Source organism: Lynx rufus, unplaced genomic scaffold, assembly GCF_022079265.1.
Source record: "Lynx rufus isolate CCGP_SWC_20201006 ecotype Redwood Valley unplaced genomic scaffold, mLynRuf1.p SCAF_4, whole genome shotgun sequence".
Taxonomy (NCBI): domain Eukaryota; kingdom Metazoa; phylum Chordata; class Mammalia; order Carnivora; family Felidae; genus Lynx; species Lynx rufus.
The window spans coordinates 65,635,205-65,659,445 of record NW_025814856.1 but is presented as its reverse complement, the minus strand read 5'-3'; the positions used below and the strand labels follow the sequence as shown (position 1 = coordinate 65,659,445).

General features: G+C 53.5%; 1 protein-coding gene across 8 annotated transcripts in view; it reads left to right on the top strand.

Moving 5' to 3' along the window:
• The window catches only part of GRB10 (growth factor receptor bound protein 10), a 191,982-nt gene extending 170,200 nt beyond the window's left edge, over nucleotides 1-21,782 (top strand). For 7 of the 8 annotated variants that reach the window (XM_047096039.1, XM_047096040.1, XM_047096038.1 and 4 more), the window contains 11 exons: nucleotides 2,350-2,465; nucleotides 4,124-4,192; nucleotides 5,087-5,224; nucleotides 6,041-6,151; nucleotides 8,532-8,630; nucleotides 10,763-10,840; nucleotides 11,685-11,801; nucleotides 12,744-12,810; nucleotides 13,030-13,117; nucleotides 18,912-19,005; nucleotides 21,246-21,782. In XM_047096039.1, the coding sequence (XP_046951995.1) occupies nucleotides 2,350-2,465; nucleotides 4,124-4,192; nucleotides 5,087-5,224; nucleotides 6,041-6,151; nucleotides 8,532-8,630; nucleotides 10,763-10,840; nucleotides 11,685-11,801; nucleotides 12,744-12,810; nucleotides 13,030-13,117; nucleotides 18,912-19,005; nucleotides 21,246-21,392 (1,124 nt within the window). In that variant the 3' untranslated portion in view covers nucleotides 21,393-21,782. The remainder of the gene's footprint in view (nucleotides 1-2,349; nucleotides 2,466-4,123; nucleotides 4,193-5,086; nucleotides 5,225-6,040; nucleotides 6,152-8,531; nucleotides 8,631-10,762; nucleotides 10,841-11,684; nucleotides 11,802-12,743; nucleotides 12,811-13,029; nucleotides 13,118-18,911; nucleotides 19,006-21,245) is intronic. The other variant, XR_006965152.1, reaches the window with a different exon arrangement.
• The last annotated feature ends 2,459 nt before the right edge of the window (nucleotides 21,783-24,241 follow it).

Genomic DNA, 24,241 nt, shown 5'->3' with positions numbered 1-24,241 from the left:
AAAAGCAAAGAATTCTGTGGGGGCGCTCTGTTGAAACTTGGCTTTCCAATTTTATTTAAGGCCATTATGATTGTATGAAGTTTATAGATGGCAGTGTGATTAATAGAATCCCCCGACGTGGTTTGAAACACCTGTTTTTAGAATCAAGGTGAAAGTCAGAACTGGAGCAGAGGGGTTTGAACTGACATTGTTGCGGTGGCTTTTTGACAGCTGGGAACACTGGCATGTGAACATCCAGTGGCAGACGGAGGAAGCCGGGCAGCTCTCGGGTCTCTGGGAAGGGGATCACACGCAGTCTTCCCAGCCCCCGCTGTCCCAGGGCTCCGGGCGCCCGCCCTGTGGGCTGGAGAAGGGAAACCTTTGTTTTCACCTGTGGGTGCCCGAGCCCCGCTGGTGGCACCAGAGTGACCCAGAGAGGCACGTCCCCTTCAGTGCACACGGGGTCTCTTCTCCCCTCATCCCGGCTGCCCTGGGCCCCACCACCGAGGATGCAGCCCAGTCTGTGTGCAGCTTTCCCGGAATCTTGCCCTGGTGGGATGCGGGGAGGCAGAAAGAGGTTGTCGGGGAGGACAGGAGCCTGTGCGTGTGTGTGTCCACGTGCCTGTGTGTGCACCTGTGCCCCTTAGAGCTGCTGCCTCCCCACTGCTCCTCCCGGGCGTCTTCACGACTCTGCAGACAAAATGTTTTTGCTTTGGATCTCAGCATCGGTCTTGTCCTCCCTCAGATAGCCACGGCCCCGCTTTTCTATATTTCCTTATTTTACATGGTAAAACATTCCGATTCTGTAAACCTATCTTCAGCCGATTTGGGGTGGTTGTTTCTTTTGTCCCTGTCACTACAGAAATGGTTTTTTCCGCCCAAACTTCGAAACAGAAGTCACTAATTTGTTTTGTACCAGAAAAATCCGTTTTAAGTGGATGCCAATCTGAGCCAATCCCTTTTTTTTTAAAGTACACGTAGTGGTTGTGATTGCACGCTCCAGCCGGGCGTTGTTATGTCATAGTGGAGGCTGAGTGTGCCCCTGTGAGCCCATCTCCGGCAGCTACCACGGGCTCGAACCTGTACACGGATGGGTTCTTCCACATTTGACTCAGAAACACTCTGACTCCAGACTTCATCCTTCCCGCAAGGGGAGACTTTTCTCAGGACTCCGCTCTGACCATGGGAAAGGAGGAGGGCGCTTTGGAGGACCCGCATACCCCTTTTGTGTCATTTAGTAGCATCTCGTGCTCTGCCATTGTGGCATCGATTCACGCCTCAAGGCTGCCGTGGATTTGCTCTGTTACATGTCCCATTATTTTCGTACGGTTGGTTTCCTGTCTTAGGAGACACGTGGGGGCTGGGGTGACCACCATTGGGACAGGACGGTGCCACATGCGGTTCTCTGTGCGCCACGTGGAATCAGTGTCCACGAGGGAAGTACCTTTCCAGGTTGATAACGCTGCAAAGTCAGGCGGTCTGAAGTGCGTGTGTGTGTGCGCGTGCGCGTGTGCTTACGCACCTGGGCACACGCTGTGTATGATGTGTTTTCCTCCCCATCCTAATAATATAATCTCGTCTCTGAGATCAGCTCCGGGATGTGGTTAGCATGGGCTTCAGCCTTCAAGGGAAGTGGGTTCAGACAGACTGATGGCGGTAGGTCCCCTCCTGCATGCTCTTACCCGACGTCGTATCTGCCCACCGGGCTTCATGACATCGAAAGCATTGCTACCCTTCTGCTTTGTGCCTCCCCTACCCCACCCTCCTCCGGTCCCTCCTGCCATTCCTGGTCTCTGGGTGTTCTTTCTCCTGGTTATTATAGTCCACGTTCTTTACGAGGGTTGAAATTTCCTAACTTAAGGGCAACGTCGTCACTAGGGTCTTCATTGACTCTCTCAACTCTCGCTGACGCCAAATTGAGAAGAAATATATAAAAGTAAGGACTGACTTGACCCCTCACGCTGTACCTACCTGAGGACCTCTTGTGCACCTGGCAGTGCATTAAAGAGGGATTTAAGTATTTTTTTAAATGTTTGTTTATTTTTGAGAGAGAGGGAGAGCTCGAGCGGGGGAGGGGCAGAGAGTGAGGGAGACAGAGGACCCGAAGCGGGCTCTGTGCTGACAGCAACGAGCCCGACGCGGGGCTCGAACTCCCACACCGTGAGATCATGACCTGAGCCGAAGTGGGACGTGTAAGCGACTGAGCCCCCCAGGTGCCCCACAGAGAGATCTAAACTTCATTTAGTCCTGGACTTCCTTGCTCACAGTGTGGGAAAGGGAACAGGACGGTAATGAGATTTCGTAATGAGTGGTCAAGCCAGCTCCCAGCTTGTGCCTGTTTCATCTCACACGTACGTTTTTCCTCTGCAGAAAGATACCTGGAAGACCACGAGCTGGTGGTCCAGGTGGAGAGCACCCTGGCAAGTGACAGCAAATTTTTATTTAGGAAGAATTATGCAAAATACGAGTTTTTCAAAAATCCTACGGTGAGTGTCTTCTCTTTGGGTCCGGGGTCTGGGACTCGTGAAGTCTTGTGGCTGATGCTTGGGATTGACAGCAGCCGCTGCTACAGGGGTAGCAGATGGGTTTGGGAATCGGAGTGGCTATTTCACGGAGCAATCCACACCCTACACTTCATCTCTGGTGCTCTAGCTACATGCCTGCGTACTGGCCGGAGGGAACCGGCGCCTTCCTCCACGGTAACAGAGGGAAAGGGGGTGAGCCTCCCTGGGTCAGGAGAGACAAGACGCCGCTTTTCAGCTAGAGCAAAAGTTCATGGTTAGATTGGAGCCAATCGGTGAAATACGCAGCATAATAAAAACTCAATGCTCTCCGCAAACAGCAAATACTGCCGTGTGGTTTGTGGAGGAATGCATTTCCAGGCATACTGGGCTGGTCTCCTCCATCTTTCTTTCCTTTTTATTGGGGGGGGGGGGTGGGGGGCACTAGTCCCGTGAGGTATCAGCACCGGGAGACCCGTGCCTGCCACAGCATGTGCTCCCGTCCCGAGTCACGAGGCCGAGCAGCCATGACGCGGGCAGAAGACCCACCGTCCGCTTCTGGCTTAGGTGGTTTAGATGCTTTTTTTGTTTGAAAGTTAGAAATTTGGTATCTAGGGGCGCCTGGGTGGCGCAGTCGGTTAAGCGTCCGACTTCAGCCAGGTCACGATCTCGCAGTCCGTGAGTTCGAGCCCCGCGTCAGGCTCTGGGCTGATGGCTCAGAGCCTGGAGCCTGTTTCCCATTCTGTGTCTCCCTCTCTCTCTGGCCCTCCCCCGTTCATGCTCTGTCTCTCTCTCTGTCCCAAAAATAAATGTTGAAAAAAAAAAATAAAAAAAAAAAAAAGAAATTTGGTATCTAATTCTGCATAATGCACCAGAAGAGACTTTGTCGCGTCGCCGTGTTCCTCTGTGAGTTCCGAGGTCTCTGTCTCATGACGCGCACTGAGTTCCACTACGTGGTGGCCCTTTGCCACGGTGTGCGCTGTGAGTCAGGAGTCCACGTTGAACATGATGGATACTCCACAATCCCGAACTCACCATTTAAGGAAACAGTCCGACCTTTTGAAGCAGGTGCTTCCATCGTGGGATAAGGGAGAAAGAAGGACTGTGTTTTATTTTATTTTATTTTATTTTATTTTATTTTATTTTATTTTATTTTATTCTATTTTATTATTTTATTTTATTTTACTTCATTTTGTTTTTATTTCATTTTAATTTCATTATTCACTTTTATTTTTTTAGTTTTAAATTTTTTAAATTTTTTTATAGTATTTCGTTTTTTGGAATGTTTTACTTATTTTTGAGAGAGAGAGACAGACAGCGTGAGTTGGGGGGGGGGCAGAGAGAGAGGGGGACACAGAATCCAAAGCGAGCTCCAGGCTCCAAGCTGTCGGCACAGAGCCCAACGCGGGGCTCAAACCCACGAACCATGGGATCATGACCTGAGCCGAAGTGGGACACTTAACCGACTGAGCCACCCAGCCGCCCCTTTCTTAAATTTTTTTTTTTTTTTTTAACGAAGGACCATCATTTTAACTACAGACGGACGTCCGCGTGCCCTCAGGAACGTTTGCAGAACTAGCCTACCCGTGAGGAAGCTTCTCCCCACTTCGCCGCTAACCACGACTGTTTTCCTGTTTCCTTAGAATTTCTTCCCAGAACAGATGGTTACTTGGTGCCAGCAGCCCAACGGCGGTCACAACCAGCTGTTGCAGGTACTGGGCAAGGAGAGGCTCACCGGAGCGGGTCTGGGTGGAGGTCCCCTTGCGCTGTGGCGGCAGTGACTCTAAGGACCTTGACGGGGCTGCGCTCGTCACCCCCGCTCGCCGTGGCTCCTGCTGGCGCTCAGAGCAACCAGCGTGAATGTTGCCCTGGGAAGCGTGTGCTCCGCCAAGCTCCCTCAAAGCGAAACAAGCGCTCGTAGACAGGATAAGCTCCCTCCGGATTAGAAGCGGTGGGAGCGGGAGGGCAGGAGTGAGCAGCCACGGCTGGCGGTCTCCTCGAGGCTCCCAGATCAGGCCACCGCCCTGGGAATCTCTACAGACCTGCTGAGCCCACGTCACTGTGGAAAAGGACTGGGCTGCCAGAAAACTCTTTGAAAGCTAGCATGTTGTTCGTTATACATGCTTTTGTCCCTGTTCACTGCCCCTGTGCCTCCTGAAGTCTGTTCCGAGAAAACTTGGCCTTCCCGCGGCCCCTTCCCGGTGCAGGGAGTCCCCGGGGCCCCTGCACCGACGGCCGGTCAGTCCTTCCGGGGAAGTCGGGAAAGCGAATGTTATTGCCGCCGTGCCCCCAAAATGTGTCCGTCTACAGCATATTAGGTGAGAGAATACAACACTCACAAAGGCAGCCAACGCTCTCCGGGTAGCACCAAGTAGAAAAGAAAGGCCCGTTCGCTCCCATTGTGTTTCAATACTAATTATGTTTCCCGCCATAGCCAGTCAGGCGGGGTTTTTTGGTGTTTGAAAGGGAAGCTGCCCTTTGAGAATGCTTGGTCGGACCAGAAAAGAGCGTTGTGCCGATTGACAGGATGTCGGGATGTCAGGGAGGCCAGTGGGACACATCTGCCCGAATTCTCCCGTGGCAGCGTTGCCTGACTTCTTCCACAGAACTTTCTCAACTGCAGTAGCTGTCCTGAAATTCAGGGGTTTTTGCACGTGAAGGATCTGGGGAAGAAGTCGTGGCGAAAGTTGTACGTGTGTTTGCGGAGATCGGGCCTCTACTGCTCCACTAAAGGAGTGTCAAAGGTGAGTTCGTTGTTGGTTTTTTTGTTTGTTTCTTTTAAATGTTTCTTTTGAGAGACAGAGGGAGGGTAAGGGGCAGAGAGAGAGAGAGAATCCCAAGCAGGCTTCATACTGTCAGCGCAGAGCCCGGTGCGGGGCCCAAACTCACAAACCATGAGATCGTGACCTGAGTCGAGATCAAGTGTCAGACACTTGACTGACTGAGCCACCCAGGCGCCCCAAAGGTGAGGTTTAAAGCCGCCACCGCCTCCGTCACACCAGTCCAGCAGGGTTCGCAGTGGACACGGCTTCGCTTTAAAATGTGCCCAAGGCCCCTCCAAGCTCGTATTGACTTGTGAAGCGAACTCCGAGCTCCTGGCCCGCTCGTCTCCCTCAGAAACCAGGCGACAACACAGACAGCAACGCCCCCTCCCTGCGCCCCCGGCTGGCCAGCTCCGGCCCCCTCTGTGGCTTGGGAGCAGAGCGTCCTTAGCGGCCTGAGTCCCCAGAAGAGGCTGCCTCAGTTTCCATAGTTTGGAAGTTAGCCTCCAAGGTGGCCGTAAGGACGGCCGCCAACCTAATACGTGCTAATACAGGAGGGGGAGGGGCTGGTGGGACCCCAAGTGGCGGGGGGGGTTGTTTGGCGAGGGCCGGGTGGGTTTGGTCCTAACTTAGCGCTTACTTTACACGATGGTTGCAGTCTGTAGAGCGGCAGAGGGGAAAGAGCCGCATTGAGAGCGTGCGCAGCCTGCCCTCTGTTGAGGAGCACGTGAGAATGTTCGCTCTTGGCCGTGCCTGAGACGTTCTCCCCTGTGAACCTGACCACCCTTTTTTTCCCAGGAGCCCAGACACCTGCAGCTGCTGGCGGGCTTGGAGGACAGCAGCATATTCTCCCTGATCGCCGGCAGGAAGCAGTACTGCGCCCCCACGGACTATGGCTTCTGCATAAAGGTAGCCTGCCTCTCCCACCCCCCACCCCTCACCCCACACCCCCGCACCCCTGTCCCGTCCCGGGGCTGCCACGCCCTGATGGCATCCCGCTGGAGACTTGGGAACTAGCCAACAAATGCCTTCCTTGGTGGTGGGAGTTTTTGGTTTATTTTCTAACAAACAGAGGTTCCCAGTGGATTTATCCATCCCTCTGTGCTTATGGTGTGTCAATCCTTGGGTAGCTAGCGGCTCAGAGAAAAGTAGGGAATATGATGGATAATGCGAGTCGATGGGCTCAGTGGCTTAGTGACCCGCCGCCCATCACTTGGGTGGCCTCCAGGGTACCGAGTGAGCCAACACTTTCTGTATGAGCTTCCAGTCACCAGGATGGTATGTGTGCCCACAGCCCTGACCTGCCTCTGTGCACATGTGTGTGAGAAGACACTGTGTGTGAGAGGACATATTCACATATATTTCCACATGTGTATGCACACACACCTCTATGGGAACACACAGAGGTACACACATACGCTCAGATGCACATACACATATGCACACACCTACATGAACACAGACATGCACACACAATACACGTGCACACACACGCACCTACATCGATACAGAGATGCACACGCATGTATATATGTACACATACATACGCACACATACATACACTCATACACAATATGCATGCACAAATACACATGCACACCTACATGAATACAGATACATCCACACACATGTACATAGGCACACACAAATACATGTGCGCACACACATGCACACGTATCATCGATACAGATGCACACACATGCATATATGTATACATACATATGCACACACAAACACACATGCACACACACACCTATGTGAATACAGGTACATGCACACACACATGCACATGTACAAGTACACGTGCACACACATGCATATACATACACCTGCATATGCACACACAAACACACATGCACACTCATACACAATATGCACACACAAATACATGGGCACACATGTGCACACATGTACTATGCACACGCATGCACACCTACGTGAATACAGATACGTGCACACACAAGTGTACATGTGCAAACACAAACAGACGTGCACACACATACATATATGTACACCTGTATATGCACACACAAACACACATGCACACTCATACACAATATGCACACGCACCCACACCTACGTGAATACAGATATATGCACACACACGTGTACATGTGCATGCACAAATACACGTGCACACACATGCATATACATCTGTATATGCACACACAAACACACATGCACACTCATACACAATATGCACATGCAAATACACGGGCACACACATACACATACTGTGCACACACAAGTACACATGCGGGCATGAGCATACATGTGCACATGCATGCACACACACCCCTGGTGACGCGGTGGTGATGTTGGTCATCATACGGTAGTGCTGTTTCCTGCACACTCGCTGTGCACTGGGTGCTGTGCTCAGGGTCCCCCTCCATCTTACTGCATCTTCCCAGGTGCTCACAGGTAGGACCTGCACCAGCCCCGGTGCTCACGTCCGGTCGCCACGAGTGTGCCTGGAGTCCCCCAGCTGGGCTGACCTCTGAGCCAGATTTCCACGCCGTCCCAAGGAGAGGTCAGGGAGCAGGGGGCGCGTTGCTCCCTAAAATACCAGCTGCTGCTTCACCCGGTGAAGCTTCTTGGGGTCGCAAGTAGTAGGAGTCCTAGGGCCCGAGGTGCGGGGGAGGCACCGGGAGGGCTGCAGCGGGGTGGGGGTCCATTGGAACTCAGGTGGTCGGTGCCCCTCCCTTCCCCCCGGCTAGCACCTGCAGCAGTTGCCCCCATCGCCAGGTAAGCCCTGCCTCTGCGTGGGTGCACTTGCCGTCCCTGCACGGTGGCAGCTGTGATGGTGACCCCCCGCTGACCCCAGGCCGCTCGTCCACCCCAGTCCCCTTCTCTGGGGTGACACCACCCTCACTCTCTGGGCTGCCCATGGGGCCACTCAGATATGCCCTCGGGGGCTTCTCCCCTCGCTGGCTGAGCCCTGCAGGGGCGCTTCCTCAGCCGCCACCTCGGTGTTCCGGGGAGGCCACCGCACATCTTTTCATCCGGGCTCTCCTGTCAAATCCAGCCTTCCCTCCACAGAGCAGGATGCCCCCTTGTCCCTGCGGCCACCGCCTTGTCTTGGGAGATTTGCTGTCCCGTGTCTGTTCTCTGAGACTCCCTGTTGGAGGGTGGCTGAGCCCTCAGCTGCGTGATGGGGGCCAGGCAGAGGCGCCCTCTCTGGTGACACCTCCTGCCGCTGCCCGCCGTGTGCATACAGCCCTGCCGTCACACGGGCACGTTCCACACTCGCTGCGTCAACGCTCACCGGGTCATCGCTTGCCTCCTTCAGCCCAACAAAGTCAGGAGCGAGACGAAGGAGCTGCGGCTGCTGTGTGCCGAGGACGAACAGGGCAGAACTTGCTGGATGACGGCGTGCAGGCTCCTCAAGGTGCGTGGCGAGTCCTCCCAGCGTCCTGGCAGCCTGGCGCGCCCGCACGTCTGTCCGGACAGGGTCTCGAAGCTTCTCACAGATGCTTCACGTTCGAGAAGTCGGAGCCAGGGCGCTTGTGTGGCTCAGTCAGCTCAGCGTCTGACTGGTGACTTCGGCTTAGGTCATGATCTCGCGGTCCACAAGTTCGAGCCCCGCATCGGGCTCTATGCTGACAGCTCAGAGCCTGGAGCCTGGAGCCTGCTTTGGATTCTGTGTGTCTCTCTCTCTGCCTCTTCCCCGCTCACACTCTGTCTCTTTCTCTCAAGACTAAATAAACGTTAAAAACATGTTTCTTAAAAAAAATTTTTTTTAATTATTAAAAAAAAATAAGAAAAAGACAAACTAGTTAGACCTATAAATCAAAGAGAAGTCGTTCCAGCGAATTATTGGAACTGCGAGCAGTGTTGGGGCCTCCTGAAGAGAGAGAACGTACGTTTTCTTTCTTTGGCCTTAATTTCATGATCTTTTTATACTGTTTTGAAAGGGATCCTTAGATCATTGATTTTAAGGCTTAACGTTCTCAACTGTGTTTCAGACTGGAACTCTGCCTCTTAAATTCTAGCTTAGTTGCTGTTTGTCACGTTTGTGTAATTACTGGGTTCAAAACTAATATGTACATACATGTACATGCACACTGCACATACGTATCCGTTTAGAGAAACACATATGCACATGCACACGCGTGTGCGTGTTTTTAGCTCAGACAATGTCAGAGTAATTTACGCCTTCTTCATATTGATTCTTTGGTCCTTCCGAATTATTATGCTTTATTATCTGCATCAGGACTTCCTGCCTCAAAATCTGACCCATATGACGTTATTCTCGCTACCTCAGTGTTTTTTGCTTAGTGTTCACACGGCTTTTCTCTTCCCCTCGTCTCTGCTGCCTTTCCAGGTCCTTACACTTAGAACTTGTCTCTGTTACAAACATAACGTAATTGTCTTTCTCCTCTGATAATCTTCATGTTCTCATTGGAGTGTTTGTTGGGAAGCATAGCATTTCGATTATTAATATTTGTGCTTAAGTTTGCCACTGACTATTTTCACTTCGTCCTGCCAGCCTGTCTTCTCCATTAAAAAAAAATTTGGTTGGGGGGGGGGCCAGGGGAGACTCCTCAATTATTTTTCTTTTTTTTTTTTAATTTTTTAAAGTTTATTTTGAGAGAGAAAGGTAGTGCGAGCAGGGGAGGGGCAGAGAGGGAGAGAGAGAGAATCCCAGTCGGGTTCTGCACTGTTAGCGCAGAGCCTGATGCGCAGCTCGATCTCACGCACCGTGAGGTCATGACCAGAGCCAAAATCGAGAGTCGGAGGCTTAACTGACTGAGCCACCCAGGCGCCCCTATCCGGCACTTTTATTCTGGAACCAAGGACAGACACACTGTAGGGTTGGAGCTGGGAACGCATCACCCACCCTGCAGGAGACAGAAGGGAAGTGCAGCCCTCTTGGTAGCCTTGTCCTCACCTGCCCTTTTTCCTTGTCTGTGTGGTGGGAGCGGGGAACTGGAGCGTAGGCTGGGCGGCCGCAAGCGTGGGGGACCCTGCTTCTCGCCAGGGCACAGGCAGCGTGACCCAGCGAGCCGGTCGGGCAGTGAGCCTGGTGCTTGGGAAGAACGCCGTTGGGAACAGGCTGTGTGCCTTCGAATCCAGATTCCTTACTTTACCGGGATCCTGAGCAACTTGCCTCCCTTCCCTGTTCACATCTGTTGTCAGACGGGGACAGAGGACACATTCCCTAAAAGGGAGAGTCTTGAACGAGACAGCAGCATAAAGCCTTTGGGACCGTACTTGGCCCATAGCAGCATTCAGTAGGGTTCACTGTTCTCAATTGATTACATCGTCACTGCCTGCTTATCCCTTGCCCAACAACATGAGCGAGCCAGTCAGCCACTGGCGTCTGGGGGGTGGGGGGTGGGTGGTGGTGACAGTTACGCAGGACCCAGGCAGTGTGCCGCATTGCACGTGTGTCCGTCGGCTCACAGAGGCAGCTGGGGCACCGCTCAGCACTGCCCTTCACCACCATGGGTTTGCCGCGTTCCAGGGCTTGTGGGGCTCACGCGGCCCCTGTGACCAACTCTGGCCTTTCCTCCGCAGTACGGGATGCTCCTGTACCAGAACTACAGGATCCCGCCACAGAGGAAGCCCCTGCTCCCCTCCTTCTCAACGCCAGTGGTGAGTCTCCGGAAGGCATCACAGTGCTTTGTACCCAGATGGTTTCAGGCGAGGTTGCCTGGAAAAGCTCCAGAACGAGCCCGTGCATCCCAGGGAAGCTGGTCTACACCACCCATTCCCCTGCCCGGAAGGCAGATCTTGTCTTCTCGGCAGCGTGACTGCTGGGGACTGACCCCCCGCCCCTCCACCATCCTGCATGCCCCTGAAGCCTGTTCAGGGAGGTGACTCTGTTCAAGCGGTCAGAGACTGTCACCGGCAACGTCCGGCTCTCACCCCTGTTCAGCCGTGGCGCCCGTGGGTGCCGTAGACCGTTATGCGAGAACCTTCCCTGGTGGGAACCTAGAGATCATCGTGAACATCCTTGTTCCCGGGACATACTCCGCTTCCCAAATTGCAGGAACGACTTGGTCCTCTCCAAACCCAATCTTAAAGCTCCTTCAGGTCCGTGCCTGGGAGACGTCGTAGGTCACAGGGGGGTCCGCACCTCGCCCTGAATCAGGACTTGGTGTCTGCTGAGGGCTGAGCTCCCCACGGCATTCCCACCCCTTGATGTGTCCTGGTCCGGGCAGGTCACCTGTGAGGGACCCCGCAGTCCAAGCTCTTTGGCACCCGCAGCCTCACCAGCGTCACTAGAGGCCACAAGGGGACTGGAGCGTTTCTTCTTCTCCTCAAGAGAAACCAAAGCCGTCCTTAGCTCCAGAGTGCCCCCCACTTCCGAACCCTGGAGTGGGGAGGCGGGACATTGCCGTCACCTTTTCCTGGCCACCTTTAGGACGGTGTTGCGTTCCCGTGTGCGGCTGAGGCCTCCTTCCCTACGTCGTAGGAACTTGCCCTTTCCTTCCAGCGCAGCGTCTCTGAGAACTCCCTCGTGGCCATGGATTTTTCCGGGCAAACAGGAAGAGTGATCGAGAACCCGGCCGAAGCCCAGAGTGCAGCCCTGGAGGAAGGCCACGCCTGGAGGGTAAGGGCAGGCCCCCTTGTGCGTGGCACCCCCCGCTGGTCTCCCCAAAGAGTGATCCTCTCTGGGGGTGTCGTCAGGGGAGGGGAGGGCAGCCTCTGAGGCTCAGATGGGGGTAAGCAGTTGGCGTGTGGGGTCTCCTCCGCATCCCCAGCGCCCATGCACCCCACTGGCTCCCGGAGGAGGCGCGGGACAGGAGCAGAGCCCTGTGACCTCTTGGGTCCCGCTCGGAGCTGCTCTTGCTGGTGGGCGGTCTGTGGCCATGTGTGGGCAGCACGGAGCCCACCCTGATGAGGCCGACACGTTGCACATCGTGGCTCGGCAACTAACCAGCTTCGTGGCCCCGGATGGTCTCCTCCCTGGAAGGCTCACGTTCTGACTTCCAGAAATCAGAACATCACCCTGACTGCAGACCTTCTAAGATTTACACACAACGTGTGAACCACGAACCCGCCGCTCTGGCTCAGAAAGTTCCGTGAACCTGAGCTTCAGAGCGTGTGGAGAACTCTCCGGAGCCCGTGTTTCCAGGCCTGCCTGAGTTCAGTGGCTCAGGCTTTTTTTTCCCCAAAACTTACCAGGAATTTCACTGCGTGTGCCTTCCGAATCCCCCGGGATGCTTCTGTTTTTAAAACTGTGGTCAGGGGTTGCTTGGGTGTCTCCGTCGGCTCAGGTCATGATCTCACAGTTTGTGGGTTCAAGCCCTGTGTCGGGTTGTGCTGGCAGCCCAGAGCCCGCTTCAGATCCTCTGCCCCTCCCACACTCCCACTCTCTCCCTCAAAAATGAATAAAAGACATTAAAAACAAAACAACGGTGGTCAGACACGGAGGGTGGCAGGTGGCTGTTGCTCCATGGTCATCCTTCCCCGCCCCAGGTGTGTGTCCTCAGTGGCTGGCGGGCTGCATCCGTCCACTGTCTTAGCGCTAACATGGGCATTTCTTCTGCAGAAACGGAGCACACGGATGAATATCCTCAGCAGCCAAAGCCCCCTCCAGCCGTCCACGCTGAGTACGGGTAAGCACAGCATGCCGGTCTGGGACTTTTCCTCGTAAAGCTCCCATTCCCCCACCTCCACCCCCCGAGCTTCTCCAAGCCTCCAGGCCCTGCGGGCACCACGAGTTGTGCAGCCGTGGGCATCGGGCCCCCGCGCCGATCACGAGTGCGCTGTGCCTTCACGGGAGCCATTCTGTGGACGGGCCAGGACCCTCCCCTCCTCTGTCTTCCCTCCCACAGTGATTCATCGGACACAGCACTGGTTTCACGGCCACATCTCCAGGGAGGAGTCACACAGAATCATTAAGCAGCAGGGGCTGGTGGACGGGTAAGGAGGCGCGGGCATCTGCTGAGGTTTCGTTGTGCGAGCACATATTTCTCAGAGATCTGGGTGGTGGGCAGTCCTTACAGCCTCCTGTGAAAGAGGAGGTGTGGCTCAGGGTCAGCGTGCGTCGGGCCCAGCACAGCCAGTGAGTGTGGCAGAGGGAGGATCGCAGCCCATCCTGTCCGCCCATCCATTACCAAGTTCTGCCTCTTGGCGGAAATGCAGACAGAGAACACGGCCAGTTACTATTTTTTGGGGGGGTGGGGGGTGGGTATTTTGAGAGAAAGCATGTGAGCAGGGGAAGGGCAGAGAGAGAGGAGAGAGGGAATCCCAAGCAGGACCTATGCCGTCAGCACAAGAGCCCAGTGTCGGGACTCGATCTCGCAGAACCGTGAGATCGTGACGTGAGTTGAAACCAAGAGTCAGACGCTCGACTGCCTGAGCCACCCAGGCGCCCCACAAGCCAGTTATTTTTCACTAATAAAGCAGCGGCAGTGGAAGAAAAATAGTTTTGCCCGCCCTTTCAGTGTGTGCATTTTATCAGCCAGCTTGTGCCGAGAACAAACAGCCACAGACTTTGGTGGCTTCGAGCCACAAAGATGTACCGTTTCTCATGGCGGGAGTCCGTGGAGCCTGTCCTCACGTGGGCCAGCTGGCAGGGGGCAGGGGGCGGGTGTTGCTATTGGATGGGGAGATGGGCTTGTGTGCCAACGCGTTAGCCTGGGGTCACTCACACTGGAGCCGTCACAGGGTTCCCGGGAGTACGAGAGGTCAAACCCCAGTGCACAGGTACTTTTAAGGGCTAATATCCCATCAGCCGCGGCACCTCCCCCCCCAGTCTTGCTCAGCATGGCTCTGGTTTCCCTGTTTTTCATCTTTTACAAGTTTTATTATGGGAATTTTAAAAAGTTACCCAAGGGAGAAGAGTATAGTGAGCCCCCACTTAATCCTTGTCTGGTTTTATCAGTTCACTAATTTCAGTCTGTCTGTTTCCCTTCCCACCATTGTTGGTTTCTCTTCTACTCCTCCTCCCTGGGTCCTTCTGGAATATTTTAAAATTAAAATCCCAGACATTCCACATTTTTACCAGTAAACGTAGTTAGTGTGTCTCTAAAAAATAAAGACCTCTGCCTTTTGAAACAGCCACAAAATCATTGTTACCCTTAATGCAATAAACAAGAATTCCTTAATATCATCTAAAATCCAATCTGGGTTAAAACTTCCCTAATTGTTGCCAAAAAAAAAAAAAAATCCTCTACATTGAGCTGGTTCAAATCGGGACCAACAAATTGCCTTTGGTTGCTAGATCTTTCAGGTCTCCTCAGATACCACCGTCTCCCTCTGCTTTTCTTCTGTGGCTCTTTCTCGCGTGTCTGTGTGTGGGAGGAGCGGTGGGTTGCTAGCCGTGCACTTGTGGTTCCTCGAATACCCTCTTCTGTCTCCCTTGTTCCCTGTCACGCGGTAGACGGAGCAGCACGTGAATGCACGTGTGTGTGCATGTATGTATCTATATGCTCTTGTGTGGTAGTGTGTGTGTGTGTGTATGTGTTTATACCTGTGTGTGTGCATGCACATGTGTATGTGCATATGTGTGTGTGTGTGTCTATATGCCCTTGTGTGGCCGTGTGTATGTGGGTACCTGTGTCTGTGAATGCACATGTGTGTGTACCTATATGTTTGTGTGCGTCTATATGCCCTTGTGCGGTCATGTGTGTGTGTGTACCTATGTGTGAATGCATGTGTGTGCGTGTTTGTGTGTGTCTATATGCCCTGGTGCGGTCGTGTGAGTGTGTGTGTGTGTGTGTGTGTACCTGTGTGTGTGAATGCACGTGTGTGTGCATGTGTATGTATGTGTCTATATGCACATGTGTGTTCCTATGCACCCAGATACACAAAATGTGTATGTGTGTATATGCGTGTGCACGTGCCTGTGGGCAGGTGTATGCATGCACTCTCACGCCCCACCAACCCGCAGACTCCTGCAGAGGGCGAGCTCCCTGCCCCCTTCCCCCCTGCCCGCAGCTCACCCCACAACCTGGAGAAGGATCTTTCCAGGGGCAAACCTACCTGTGTCTTCCCTTCTGCTAAAATACCCCTGGCTGCTCATGTCATTTCCTGCAGCATCTCTGGCTCTGTCCCCGACCCTCCCCACCCCTACCCCTCCGCAGCCCCCGGTCTCCACCTCCCTCTGTCTGTACCCCACTCCTCCGCTGGCAGAAGGAAACTTCTTTGTCCAGATTTGAGTTCTTTGTAGCTTTCCCTTCCCCCAGGGCAGAGAGAGGGGTCCCGTCCCGGGGCTCACGCAGCACTGTCGGAGCCCTAGCAGTGCTCGCCAGCCACGGAGGAATCGTCTGTATACACCTCCTCAGATTTGACCAGTGCCCCTGTTGATCCTGGAAGCCAAGGTTCTTCCGTGGCTTCTGCTAGCTGTGTGACCCTGGGGAACCTGCTGACTTCTCTGTGTCACACTTTCCACATCATGAAATGAGGAGAGGGGTGCCCGGGCGGCTCAGTCGGTTGAGCGTCCGCCTCTTGGTGTTGGCTCAGGTCGTGAGCCCAGGGTCGTGGGATTGAGCCCTGTGTCACAGTGTGGGGCCTGCTGGGGCTTCTCTCTCTCCCTCTTCCCCTCCCCTGCTCACATTCTCTCCTCCTCTTTCTCAAAGAAAAAAAAAGAAATGAGGACATTGACAGGGTCACCGTTGGGGCTGAATGAGTCCATGTGTGCAGGGACCGTGACCGTGCTGTGACCCAGATCACAGTCAGGCCCTGGCACAGCCCGCTAGCTCCTGGGTCTCCACGAGCGCACTGGTGAGCACATCTGAAGGGGCTCCCCCCTGTACCTCGTCCTCACCACGTTCCTCTCTGTGCTGCATTCAAGACTTCCCGACCCGGCCGCATGTCGTGACACACAGTCTTCCCCGCGGCCTGTCTTTACGCAGGGTCTGGGGTTTGCTGGTGGCGATCGCTGTCCCCTCGGGCTCCCGCGGGCTGTGCGCTGTTGTGCGCGGGTCCATTTTCCCAGCGGCCAGTCTCCTTGTCGGGGCTGCGGGACGGGCGTCATGGAGCTGATCCGTGGCAGGTCTGGGAATCTTGCGGACTCCCAAGCCACGCGCTTTTCAGCCCACAGGCTCTGAGTTAGTAATCACTGCCGGCAGGTGGCTGTTGGGCATGACCTATAAAACCCAAGCCTTTGGGGTCGCCTCAGGATTTCCCCGGGTCGAGCCCAAACACAGGCAGTGGGACAGTGCCCGTTCCCCTGGCTACTCTGGGGCCACGAAGTGACAGGGAGCTAACTAAGGTGACAGACACACCAAGCTTTCCCTGTCAGACAGTCTGGAGCCCTAGAAGCTCCTGGGCTTCTCCCGGAAGGATGGATTCTTTGGAACGAAATCACCCTGAAGGCAGATCTTTGACGTAGACAAAGAACGGGGTGTGCGGCTCTACCCAGGGGAGGGGGTAGGCCCCCTGGCCCCCTCGTGCTGTGTGACGCCCACACCCCACGTGGGTCCTGCGATTCTTAGCACCGTTCCCCCCCCCCCCCCCCCGCCCACCCCTCGAGTCGTGGGACTCAGCTCTGGCTGGCGTCTCCCAGACGGTGTTCTGAAGAACATGCCTTCTGGAAATTCTAGAACACAGGGGTGTGTGGTCCAGTAAGACTGGAAAACAGGTGTGTGTGGTCCCCGTAAGGCTGGAAAACTGAGCTGGAGCCCCCAGGCGCTCACAGTGAATGTTCCCATTTTAAAGGCTCTGAGAAGACCCGTAATAAAATAAAACATTTACTTGCTTCTTTAAAAAAATACTAATTTTTGAGAGAGAGAAAACACCACTAGGAGAGGGGCAGAGAGAGAGAGAGAGAGAGAGAGAGAGAGAGAATCCCAAGCAGGCTCTGCACTGTGAACACAGAGCCCGATGCAGGGCTGGATCCCATGACCCTGGGATCATGACCTTGAGCCAAAATTAAGAGTCAGACACTTAACCGATTAAGCCCCCCAGGCGCCCCTTCTTGGCCTCTTTGATACAGGACTTTCCAGTCTAGTTAGCTGCTTTCCGTCTTAACACTTCAGTCTGATGATGGCTTCACTGGTGACTCAGAGTTTGGTTTTAATACCTTTGAAAAGCAGGCTTAGGTCCGTGTCACTTGGATGCTGGCGTTGGGACATTTTTCTCTTCCTTTCTCAGGTGCGTTAACGGTCTTTGCAGCCACTGCCAGGTGTGCTCATGTGAAAGCAAAGACCAGTTCTTCTTTGTGCTTTTCTGATTTGTATGTGTTTTTTTTTTCTTTTTTATCTTGAAATAAATTCCAAATCGTGGAAAAGTTGCCAGAGGAACGTAATGGATTCCTGTACACGTTTTCTCAGATTCCCCAGCCGTCAATACGGTGGCCCGTTTGGTTTATCATAGTCTCTCTCCTCCCCTCCCTCCTCCTTTTTTTGTCTGAACCATTTGGGAGTAAGTTACAGCATGATGTCCCTTGTCTCCTACTTATCCCAGTAGGAAATTTCTAAGAACAAGGACTTGTCTTATTACATAACCAGAGTACCGTTAGAAAAACCAGGAACTAGGGGCGTCTGGGTGGCTCAGTCGGTTCAACGTCCGACTTCGGCTCAGGTCATGATCTCTCAGTTCGTGAGTTCTAGCCCCGCGTCGGGCTCTGCGCTGACCGCTCAGAGCCTGGAGCCTGCTTCCAATTCTGTGTCTCCCTCTCTCTCTCTCTCCCCGTCCCCTGCTCATGCTCTCTCTCTCTCTAAAAAATAAACATTTTTTTAAAAATTAAAAATTAGGAAGTAAACATCCGTGTGGTTCTGGTATCCAGTATGCACACTTATTCCAACTTTTCCTAGTGGTTCTGATCACATCCTTTGTGGGAAAAGAAAAAAACCCTTAATTCTAAATACTCCCTACACGGTGTGTCTCTTTAGCCTTTCTGTCCTTTGTCGACACTTGGTCTGGGAAGAAGCCAGGAATTGCAGAGTGCCCCTTGGCTTGAACGCGTCTGGTCGCTCGGGGTTCAGCTGGGTCACCACTTTGCAGGAAGGGACATCGAGTCACTGGTGGTGCACAGTCAGGAGGATTGTCTCGTTCCCGGTGCAGGTGCCTCGAATGCTTGGTGGTGACGGTATTGACCGGGTTTCTCTGACAGAAGGTCACTGTGTTTCCCTTTGTAATAAATACGTATTAGGGGGATGATGGTTTGAGTCTGAAAACACTGTTTTTCACCAATTTTCATCTGCTGATGTTCACGCCCATTAACAATCGTCTTGATCGGTGGTAACCTGCAAGACGGTTTCTAACCCATCGTTCCCGACCTTTCTGCTCTCAGGAAGCGCTTTCTTCTCTCCGCTGTTAATTTCGTCGTCTGTTTATTTGTAATATCTATATATACTCACGGATTCCTGTTTTATCCTCTGGGTTATAACCTGTCACTTCTGATACTTAACCTCTGATGCTGCCTCCTGGATCATGACCCTTTGAACGTATTACTTTCCGGCACAAAATGGTCCAGCTACATCATATTCTTTCCCTGCTGTGGCCCTAGAGCCCACTGCATCTCCGAGGAGCTCTGGGTCCTTTCAGTGCAGGGTGATATTCAGAAACCAGGCTGGATGCGAGGTCCCTGCAGCCACCGCAGGCCACCCGGATACTAAGGCATCGTGGCTGCAAGCCTGTCTTAGCAGCAGGAGCAGGGAAATGTGTGAGTGTGTGTATATGCGTATGCACAGGTGCACACATATACCTACGCGTCTAAAAAGTCTGCATTTTAAAAGTTTACCATCAGCTGATCTTTTTCCATTCCCAGGCTTTTTCTCCTCCGAGACAGCCAGAGCAATCCAAAGGCTTTTGTGCTCACGCTGTGTCATCATCAGAAAATTAAAAATTTCCAGATCCTTCCTGTAAGTATAGGTCACATCACACCAAGCCTCGTTTTTGTTCGTTTTCTGGGTCCGTGCTTCCTGAATTTTCAAATTCCAAGCGAACCAAACTACAGATCGATAGTTAGGCATCAGACAGGCCCAAGCTCACAAGAGGGATACTTGCAAGAGTCTCTGGAGAAGGCTGTTGTCTGACACTGGGGACGGCATTTCCGCAGAAATAATATTTAAAATGGTGGTGTTGCACTGAGGCCCACCCGTGCTGTAGCTGACTCGGCACCAATGGGGAGGAGCGAGGTCAGCTGGCGGGTGGACGTATGACAGAGCCGTGAGCCGGGGAGCCTGGCGCCAGGGCACGTATGACACAAGACAGGGTCTTCGTGGTAGGTTTGACTCTCGGCCACTCGAATCTGAGGATTGGTCTGATTTATGCTGGTGTGTACCTGGTGACCCAAGAAAGTTGTAGAAACACTGACCCGTGGTCACATGGCCCCCAACGAGAAGTTGCATTGCACTTTCACTCGGTCCTTGGATCAGAAAACAGGAGCACCTCGGTGGCTCAGTCGGTTAAGCGTCCGACTTTGGCTCAGGTCACGATTTATGGTTTGTGAGTTCGAGCCCCGCGTCGGGCTCTGTGCTGACAGTTCAGAGCCTGGAGCCCGCTTCAGATTCTGTGTCTCCCTTTCTGCTCCTCCCTGCTCACTCTCTGTCTCTCTCTCTCTCTCAAAAATAAATAAACATTAAAAAGAAAAAAAGAGTCTACCTTTGAGCAGCTCTGAAAACATCATTACCAAATACGTCAGCACCATTTTTTTAAAGAAAATTTTTGTTAGATTTTTCACGTGTAAGTTCTGTCTCTCTTTGGTGTTCCAAAGCTCAGATTCTAGTTCATGACTGAGCGCTTCTGTGGGAGACGGCTGTCTGCACCTCCATGAAGCCACCATTCAGCTGGGGATACTATATGCAAAATTGACATTAGGTGTTTTACATAATTAAGTGATAGATTCTGCAGGTGGTAGTAACGTTCCTGAAATGTTTCCTGCGGGGCCCAAACCCAGGAAATATTCTGCCGAAAGAGGGGGATGACGTCTTTTCCTGTCAGGGATTCACAGTCCGGCGGCCACGGAAAGTTCCAGAAGGCTCGACATAACCGAATGCATCTGTTTCACACTGTTGAGCCTGGTGTTTCCGAAGCTTGCCTGAGCCTAGGATTTTGGCATCCCAGGAGTCACACGGAGGCAGGAAACGCGGGCTGGAGAAGGTCTGGGCCGTCTGGGTAGTTTTTGTGGATCTGAGCAAGCCACCGGCCAGGCACGTCCTGTGGTGCCCTCGCCTCTGGCTGTGTTTCGATGCCCTCGTTCTACAAATAAGGACAAGGAGAGCCTGAGGGCTGCCAGCAGCTCGCCCTGGACCCCAGTGGGAGGAAGGGACCGGGTCTGGCTCTGAGGCCAGGCTTCCCCAAGTCCATAAAGCATTCTGCGCAAACCTGGGCATCGTCCGCCAAGGAGAAGTGCTTTGTCCATGGTTCGTTCTGTTTACTGCTGCCTCCTGTCGTGGACACAGCGTTCTCGTTCTCTTCGCCTGAGACCGAAAATCGAGTGAAAACGTATCTTACGGGCAGGCAGAGTGGGTAATGCCGTTCGCCCAAAGAACCCCAAATTCTAGAAGTTATCAGGGTAGCTTGAGACTTAGAGCAACAAGACCGCAGCCCCTGTGCTTGAAAACGGGGTGTGTTGTGCATCCAGCAGTATTTTGGAGTCAAGAAGGGGTTCTGGGTTTACCACTGAGACATTTCAAGCCAGTTTGCTCCATGAGGATGACAGCACTTGCAGCCTTTTTTAAAAAAAATATTTATTGAGAGAGAGAGAGAATCCCGAGCGGGGTCTGCACGGTTAGCACAGAGCCTGACTGGGGGCCCGAACTCCCCAACTGAGAGATCATGACCTGAGCTGAAATCAAGAGCCGGAGCCTAAGCCACCGAGTCCCCCCCCTCCCCCATGCGCCCCAGAGCTCTGCAGTCCTTGAATGTCACCTTTGCAGAGTTCAACCTGGCGTCAGGAAAGTCGTTCGCTGTGGGAGGGACCGTGGAGTGCCCCCCACCCCCCACTTTGATAAAAAATAGCCACCAAACACGCGGGGGATTGGGGAGGCGCTTTCCGCAGTTGCTCTTACAGCGACGCCTTGTGGTGATCCCACACTCGCGCCGCCGCGTTCCCCGAGGGGCGGCCGCTAACGTGGTGAGTGTTCTCGTGTCCCCGTAGTGCGAGGATGACGGGCAGATCTACTTCAGCCTTGACGACGGGAACACCAAGTTCTCCGACCTCATCCAGCTCGTGGACTTCTACCAGCTCAACAAAGGAGTCCTGCCTTGCAAACTGAGGCACCACTGCATCCGCGTGGCCTTATGACCTCACACTGACTCTCGGCGGAGCCTGGAGGAAGCTGACACTGGAACGAGGGAAGGGGATGTACGTCGCGAAGAGCACACGTCTGTTGTTCTGCACCCTGGGGAGGGCGGGGGGTGGGGGGGTGGGTCCGTCGGGGCTGGCCGCCCGGGAAGGACCGGTCGCTGGACTGGACGGTGATTTGCTGCTGCGGTGCCGGCAGGAGCGTCTCCCTCCGCACCGGCGAGATCAGGGAGGCGCCGGAGAGCAGGTGCAGGTGGGAGAGGAAACCGGAGCGATGGTCTCGGCTGGGCCACGTCGGAACCAGAACCGGAGACGAGTAATTGGAAGTGAACTCTTGCCCTGGAATAATCTTGACAATTAAAACTGATATGTTTACTTTTTTTGTATCGATCACTTTTTGCACTCCTTCTTTGTTTTCAATATTGTACTCGGCCTCTGTCAGAGGGGGTGTGGCGTCCAGTGCGCAGGCTCCAGAGACTGGCTGCGGGGGGGCCCGCCCCCTGGTTGTTGCCGGAGGGTGGTGCCGGCCCTGTGCCGTTGCCGGGGGCGGATTCGGCTCCCAGGTCACAAACCACCCCCAGCCCCTCCCAGAATACTTGAAGAGCTTCTTTTTTTAAAATAAATAAAAGGTGTCACCTGTGGTAGGCATTTGGCACGTTTTGTGGACCCAGGCAACCACGTCTGTCGGTCATTCCCCTATGCACAGATGTCCTGCACACCTGTTACCTGTGTGTCCTATCCTCCACAGTTCAGGAGACCTGGGTTGTTTGTTTGTTTGTTTGTTTTGGAAAATGCTCTGTTCCACAACACGGCAGCGGGCCCCTTAGCTGGACGCAGGGAGCGTCCCCGGGACACACCGGGCACCCAGGGCCGGCTGCTGGGGGCCCCCTTTCAGCCTGTTCTAGGGCGATCGCTGCCTTACTCTTAACCACCACCACCCCGCCCCCACCGTGGCTGGGTCCCTTCCTGGCTCTTGTCCCTCCCGGGGGTTGAAGGATCTAAAAGGAAAATGGCACTTGGTTGACTTCCCGCTGTGGCCCGGGGGTTTCCATGGTGATAAAGACGGAAACATTGGAAAGGGCATGTCTGCAGCCTGGCATTTAAAGGTCTTCGCTCCATAGCCTCCATTCTGCTGAAAACCCCCTTGAGCCGGTGCACGCGGGGGCTCCCCCTCAGACGGCTGGCGCTCAGAAGTACCTCACAGCAGTCATAGGCATTGAAGAGTCTTATCAACGCACCCTGTTTACCCCTCTGGGGGGCTGAGTCACACGGGGGTGGGGGGGCTGGAGTGTCCCTCCGCACGCCCCTTAGCAGAGTCACCAGGTGTGAGAGTGGCCGTGTCCTTCCCTTCGGTCTCTGCAGAGCAGAAAGTTCTCCCTTGACAGGCGTACAGACTAGTGTGGTGAAAATGGTCCCCTTTTCTGAGATCAGTCACCACACGTGACTGGTCCTCTGGATGGGTGCCAGCCACTAGGTGGCCTGGCCCTGACCCAGCACCATGCCCCTGGAGGAACGTGCCCACGGTGTGGGACACATGTGGCCGGCTTCAGTGACACAGATGCCCTCGAAGGAACTCTAGGGTCTAGAAACACTGTATTTCACTTTACAGGTCTCACTCTACTCGTCTTCCGTGAAACGTCTACTTACACAAATACAGACTTTGTGGTAAAACGTTTTGACCCATAAACGCTCAGCTGCATTCTCTTCTTTCTGTGGCCACTTCTGTCTTTCAGACTATTGACAAGTAGGTAATTCTCAAGTCCTACCTGGCGGCGAGCTTCCGGGGCCCTTCACCTTGGATCGGCTCTTTATTCGCACAGTTCGACATTTTTCTTTTCACCGGTTGGAAGCCGAACCTTAAAAAAGGTCTATGATTTCTTTTTCCTTTTTTTTTTTTTCTCTTTACATAGACCAGTAAGACGAGACTCTCACGGCCCTCTCCAATAGCATCCACAGCATTTTGTATTTATAAACCTGCCTTTTATTTAAAAGGAAGACAAAAGCTGGCCTCTGACGCACAGTCTGTGTGTCGCCGGTTTGACGTAGTCTTTTGGACCTCCCTGGCCGCGGTCAAGTGCTGGAGGGTGGGACCCCCACTCCCCAGTCTGCAGCTGTCTCACTGCTGGGCCTGGTGGCTGGGAGTTCCCCCCCCCGAAAGCAGCCGGTCCCTCAAGGATGTGGGCGTCCGGCCCAGCCACTCAGGGGCTGAAGGACGTTCAACTTTTATTTTTATATTTAGATGGCATGAATGTAAACGGGACAGCTCAGGGTCATTTTAGAGCCTGTTGACTTTTTAATCTCTCTGCCTGTGATTTTCCTCTCCGAAGTCGAAAACCCCACATAGCAACCTGGACTTTGTTGGGAAGGAAATACCAAATGCCTCGGGGATTCAAGGTTCATGGGTGAGCTCTGTTCCCTTCGGTCGTTAAGTTCTAGAATGTTGTTTTGTTCGCTAAACCGTGAAGAAATACGTGCCTCAGTCTAGCTGTTTGGTCCTCTCTTTTCTGCACTTAATACCTGACGGTTTGACCAAGAGACTCACCTTTGCGGGGCGGGACCTGCTCGCGGTGGATGGCGATGTCACAGCACAAGCAGTGGTCTGACCTGTAAACATTTTCAGGGAATGCAGAAAGGGTTCAGGGACAAAACCTTTATTCCACATGCTTTGCTCCTTTCTGTACATAGCTCTGCGGCTTGTGAACCTAATTGTAAACGTTCAGGTATTTTTGTACAAATAAGGGACTTGACGTTCTGTTTCTTGTAATTAGAAATAAACATTACTGTAGCGTTCTTCATTTTCCACGGCTCGTGTGTCTGTCTGTTTCTGTGTTTTGAAACCCTCCAGCTGG